The sequence below is a fragment of the Haliotis rufescens genome, unplaced genomic scaffold, assembly GCF_023055435.1.
Source record: "Haliotis rufescens isolate VD_foot unplaced genomic scaffold, xgHalRufe1.0.p SCAF_26, whole genome shotgun sequence".
In the NCBI taxonomy this organism is placed as follows: domain Eukaryota; kingdom Metazoa; phylum Mollusca; class Gastropoda; order Lepetellida; family Haliotidae; genus Haliotis; species Haliotis rufescens.
Window position 1 is genome coordinate 4,376,453 of NW_025963957.1, and position 5,779 is coordinate 4,382,231.

Below are 5,779 nucleotides of genomic sequence, written 5' to 3' on the forward strand. Positions count from 1 at the left end.
CTACCATTGCTTGGCAACTCCCACGCTGCCAAAAGCAGCTCCACGCTGCTGGCCTAAGTCAGACTGCCGCTGCCCGGCCCCAGGTAGCCGGCCAAAGCAGATCACACTGCCCGGCCCCATTAGCAAAACCATTGTGCGGCCCCCCGCCGCGGACCCAACTGTCAGCTACCGCTTGACAAGACGACTTCCGCCGCCGGGCCCATATACGTGGCAATTGTTTGCCCCAACGTATGTTATTTTACGATTCCCCGGCTGAAAAGTCGGGAAAGACAAGGTTCCCACTGAGAAGCAGGTAACCCCGGAAAGGTTCCCGCTGAAAAGCAGGTAGCCTTAAGCACGAGTATTAATTTGGAAGCAAGTTAATTTGTTACTAGCAGTGTAGCCCACAAGAACCCCGCCACAAAGCACCCGAGTGCTACCCCACACCCACGGCCACACGATACGCGGAGATAGCATTGTTGCCCGGCTTGCCTATGTACTGAAAGGAAACACTAACCTGTGGAGATAATATCCTTACTGGCGCAAAACGAGCGCCAGGGCATGCAATAAATTGTCCGTAAACACACACAGTCCTTTGTCGCTGAGGTGGACGCCCTCCCAGGCGTACCATGTCTTGTCTGATGCCAGGATCTGGGGATGTGGCACCATTGTACCGCCGAGCTCTTTGACTCGGTTGGCCAGTCGGCGGTTGGTATTCTTCCGCATCCCCTCGATTTTTAGTGGGTCCCTGGCATCGTGCCAGTAGCGCCTGGGCAGCATTGAGGATACGATGATCCTGGTGTCAGGAAGCTGGGGTTGTATCCGAAGGATTGATGCCACCATGTCAAGGTAGAGTTGGCTGCTACAGGTCGTTGGAGCCGAGGTGAATGATGAGGGCTCTGGGGCTGCGCCGTGTCGCCTTGACCTGTGCATCCAGAATGGTGTCCAGCTCCTTCCACCTCATCCCCCCTCGTGCCAGCCATAGCATCCTCGGTTGGTTCGGACTGGTGCCCTTCAGGAGCAAGTACTGCCGTGCCCTGGCCATGTAGCTGGATCCCACCATCCAAACTGTAAACAATAAGAAGTGTAGTAAGTACCATGAAAGACTATTTGAATTAGTTGTGCAACATTGAATTTGTTGGTAGGCGTATGTAAGCATTGTAGCAATCTGATTTCCACCTGCCGTATTGTTGTATGAGGTGTTCGGGCACCCCGTTCATGGCTGCTGATGTGGCTGCCCCAATGCGGAAGGAGTGCGAAGAATAGCAGGCCGTGTTTATGTTGCTGTGTGCTAAGGCCTTTTTTAGGAGTGCCTGGAATTGGTACCTTGTAACGGGGGAATGGTCAAAGTGGACGAATGCATGTTGTGGGCCGGAGGGGCGCGCCTCCAGGTAGTGCTTGATGGCGACTACCGGACATAGCGGGTTACCTGGTATAGGTGACATTGTAACTGTTGTCCCCATCCTGTACTGATCGGACTTTGAGTGTGGTAAATGGATTGCAAGCTGCTGGGGGTTGCCCGAGAAGCTTAGATTCTGGATGGCGCAACCTGTTTTTGAGGGTCCAATTTGGACCAGTTCGCTAACCCTAAAGAAGCCGAAGAAGGCTGTGCAGTAGACTGCCTTGAACAGCCTGGCTTCATATGCTGATGAGCATACGTGAGGCAGATTGTTGGTTACTACCTGCAGCAGATCTGCAGTGATCGGTTTTCTGGTGTCTGGACGGCCCGCTGATTTGTGTAAGCCAGTTACAATCTTGCCTACCAGGAAATGGTTTGTACAGTCGGTGAGCCCGTGGAATTTGTGGTGTGAAGACAGCGCTGCAATGTAAGTCTTGACTGTGTTGGGGGAGTGGTGAGTGACTGACAGATAAGCAATAAAGTTTACGACCTGATCCAGCGGGACTGGCCACACTTCTTGTAGCTGGTGTGCGGACCGGAACTGGTGCAAGGCATTGATGCCTGTTTGGTAAGTGGCCCATGTATTAGTAGACAGAGATTGTTGTAGGAGTCTGCCGGCTTCCTGCCTCAGATCAGCCATATGTTGCACGGGATAGGTGTGGGGTTCTGGTCCGCGGCTGGTGCTGCCTCTCGGAAGCGTTTGAGCTGAAACCTCGAGAGAGCATCGGCAATAGTGTTAGCAGTGGAACATACATACTTTGCCTTAAACATAATATTATATCGGAGGCACTGCAGGATTAGGCGACGGAGTAGGCTCATCACTCTGGGGGCCTTGGTTGACTGCTTGTTGATTATTGTTACGACGGCTTGGTTGTCGCAGTAAAAGAGGACCTTTTTGTTTGCGAGTTGCTTGCCCCAGATTTGGATGGCCAGTGTGATGGGGAACAGCTCCAGGAGCGTCAAGTCCCGTGTAGTTCCATCCGTCACCCACTGGGTTGGCCATGCGCCGTTAAACCATTTGCCCTGCATGTAGGCCCCAAAGCCGGCGCCGCCCGCTGCGTCTGAAAACAGCTGGAGGAAATCGCTGTCCACCCATAGTTGGTCCTGAAACACTGAAATGCCGTTGTAACTTGTAAGAAATGTTAACCACATTTGTAGGTCTTCCTTGACCCAGCTGGTAATCCTAATGTGGTGAAATGGTTGCTTACCTTTGCTAAGCAGATCGATTAGCCTGCGGCTGAATGCCCTTGCCATTGGTATAGCCCTGCACATAAAGTTAAGCTTGCCTATGAGGGACTGAAGGGCCCTTTTTGTGACCTTGATGTTACCTGTTGGCAGGATGTCATGGATTTCCCTTGTTGCCTCCTTGATCTTGGGCTCTGGGATTCTGATCTGCATTGCAATGGTGTCGATTTCCAGCCCTAGGAATGTCAGTTTGGTTGTGGGGCCCACCGTCTTGTCGTGCGCAATAGGAACCCCGAGCTGTTCAAGTGTATTCACGCATCCGTTGAGGTTGTCTGAGCAGTGGCTGGTGCCTGCTGTGCCCCCCGTTAGGAAGTCGTCCAGGTAATGCATGATCGGACGCGTTGGAAGATGCGATTGCATGCACCATTGCAAGAAGGTACTAAACGTTTCAAATATGGCGCAAGAGATGGAACAGCCAAATGGTAAGCATTTATCGAAATAGAACTCACCTTCGAATCTGATGCCTAGCAGCTCGAAATCGGATGGGTGGACTGGTATAATTCTAAAGGCCGACTGAATGTCGAATTTTGCTAGTAGTGCTCCCTTTCCCAGTTGTTGAACCATATGGGTAGCTTCATCAAATCTGGCGTACACAACGGAGCAGGCCTCTGTGTCTATGAAGTCATTTATAGATTTACCCCTGGGATAGGATAGATGGTGAATTAGACGGAATTCCTCCGCATGCTTACCTAGGTGCTGACCATACCCTGGCTGCTTCTTGGGCACCAGGCCTATTGGGGATACTTGGAGGTTGTCTAGGGGGGTGTCCTTGAAGGGGCCCGCCATCCTGCCAAGGTCGACTTCCTTTTGTAGTTTTTGTTTCACGTAACCTGCCGTGTCTTGGTGCGTGGCTGATCGCAAGTTTCGTGCCAGGCGACCCTTGCGGCTTCCCTGGAACTCGAGCTTAAAGCCAAAGCTAAAACCTACCCATAAATAATTTGCATCTCTGTAATTGACCCTAGCATATTGGCGTAACCAAGGTGCCATTTCATTGAGGTCCACGGGGGAAGGGGCTATTGAATTTACCTGCCTTGCGGGGTTGTTTTCTGTTAGGAAAAGGCTGATTGGGCTTGTATGGGGTCGGTTGGACCCCATTCCCTCGAAAGCAGGTCCTAGAGCTATGGGAATGTTCGCCACACTTACCGCATTTGTGAGTGTACTTACAGTTAACCCTGCTACAGCCAAATTTATTGAAATCCCAGCATACCTGACTGGCGATGTCCCCCTGTACGCGTGTCATTGCGCCCCGTCCGCCTGATTCTGGTTGTCGTACCGGCTGTGTTACCATGTACTTCAGCCACAACTCCCCGTCGATGTTGTCCCAGCGTCGTGAGGGGTCCCTTGACATTCTGTGTCGGAATTGTTGGTCGTAGGTTGACCAGGCATCCCCCCCGAATCGAAGCGCCGCCGTCCGTATGGTTTCCATGTAGGACAGCAACCCCTGGGTTGTGCGGACCTCGGAGTGCCTACTAACATATATACACATGAAAATGTGGAAAGCTGAAGTCCAGCTCGCCAGGGACAGACGCTTTGGTTGCTGCTTAATTGGTTTAAAAATTACCTTACCTGAGGAGTCGTACGCCATGGTAATCGTACCGTCCTCGTGATCTCCCTCGTTGTTTGGTAGTATTGTGCCGAGGTCGACATACTCGCCACGCCAGATTTTTTCCCTCACCTGTTGTTTGACGTGCGCGTCTATCCCGTCCGCACGGAAAGATAGGGAATCCCCGTATCCTGTGGTGTGATTGGCTGGCCAAGCCGCGTCTCCGTCGGCCTCGTTGAGGGCATCGGGGATTCTCCCTATGTTGGGCGAAATGGCGGGCGAACTAAAACCACGCCTTACCTGTTGGTTTGCGCTAACCGGGCCAGGCGCTGAATGTTCCAGCAACTGGAGTATTTTTTCCAGTTGCTCGTTTACCTGGGTAGCCGAGTTGGCAGCCTGTGCGGCATTTGCAAGCTGCGCCGATTGTACGTTAATTCTGTTGCCACCTTCGATATTGCCGTGATTGGCAGACTCACCATCAGCTGTTGCCTCCTGTACAATGTGTACTCCCGGGGTTTGTCTTCTGGTTGTCCTGGGCTGCTTGGCTCCCCTCACCAGCTTGTGGTTGACGGTTGCTCTTCTCTTGGGAGGCATCACAAAGGTCGAGGTGGTGAGATTGTATTCCACAAGCGTAAATTGTCCCGAGGGTGAAGTTCGGGAGTGGAACGGAATAAATGCGATACGGCGAGTGCTGAAAATAGATGGTATTTAAAGCGTAATCGGCGAAACGGTCGCGATTGTGTAAATGCGATACGGCGAGTGTTGGAATAGATGGTATTCGAAGCGTAATCGACAAAACGGTCGCGACTGGGTACAAGACGACTTCCGCCGCCGGGCCCATATACGTGGCAATTGTTTGCCCCAACGTATGTTATTTTACGATTCCCCGGCTGAAAAGTCGGGAAAGACAAGGTTCCCACTGAGAAGCAGGTAACCCCGGAAAGGTTCCCGCTGAAAAGCAGGTAGCCTTAAGCACGAGTATTAATTTGGAAGCAAGTTAATTTGTTACTAGCAGTGTAGCCCACAAGAACCCCGCACACCTCGACATAGTTTATTGTTGAGACAGGTATTGCATATATTCATATATACAGCTATTAGGCAGTCATGTTTATTTACATATATCAGAATCATTTAAAAGTATGTACATATATACAAGCGCTCTGAAAACCTATTTTACATATGTACAGGTTTATTTACATATATACAATCCGCTCTGCTGGTACCTGTAATAGAATAAACGCTGAAAAAGAAGTGATTAGCATTCCAGGTGAAGAGGACACGTCAGGCTGAAAAGGAAAGAAAAGGGAGTGGCAAGCTGAGTGGGTGGGTGGGTGGGTGGGAAAGCGTTTCTAGACAGTGACACACGTGTGTACTGGTGGAGGGTTGGTCGCGAATGACCGACTAACAAAGAGGGGATGATGCTTGCGCGGGATTATTCCCCGGGCACGGTGCCGAGTGGTGGCCCGGGGTGATTGGGTTACGAGGGGTGGTTGGGTTACAGACGTAATTAGCCCATGGTTTGGATACGCGCCATAAAGTCATTTAGTCGTTAGTACTAAATGTAATTATGTTGTTGCATTAAGTGTTTAAGAGCTCGCCTTCTGCCTCAGCAA

The 5,779-nt window shown here is 51.3% G+C and overlaps 1 protein-coding gene across 1 annotated transcript; it reads right to left on the reverse strand.

The window, feature by feature from the left end:
* Positions 1 to 269: 269 nt before the first annotated feature.
* On the reverse strand, positions 270 to 4,569 carry LOC125383706. Its single transcript, XM_048402456.1, has 2 exons — positions 4,190 to 4,569; positions 270 to 4,092 (listed from the first exon to the last, which is right to left on the reverse strand). The coding sequence occupies exon 2, from the start codon at positions 3,716 to 3,718 to the stop codon at positions 2,006 to 2,008; it is 1,713 nt and encodes a 570-aa protein (XP_048258413.1). The 5' UTR covers positions 3,719 to 4,092; positions 4,190 to 4,569; the 3' UTR covers positions 270 to 2,005.
* Between the last annotated feature and the right edge of the window lie 1,210 nt (positions 4,570 to 5,779).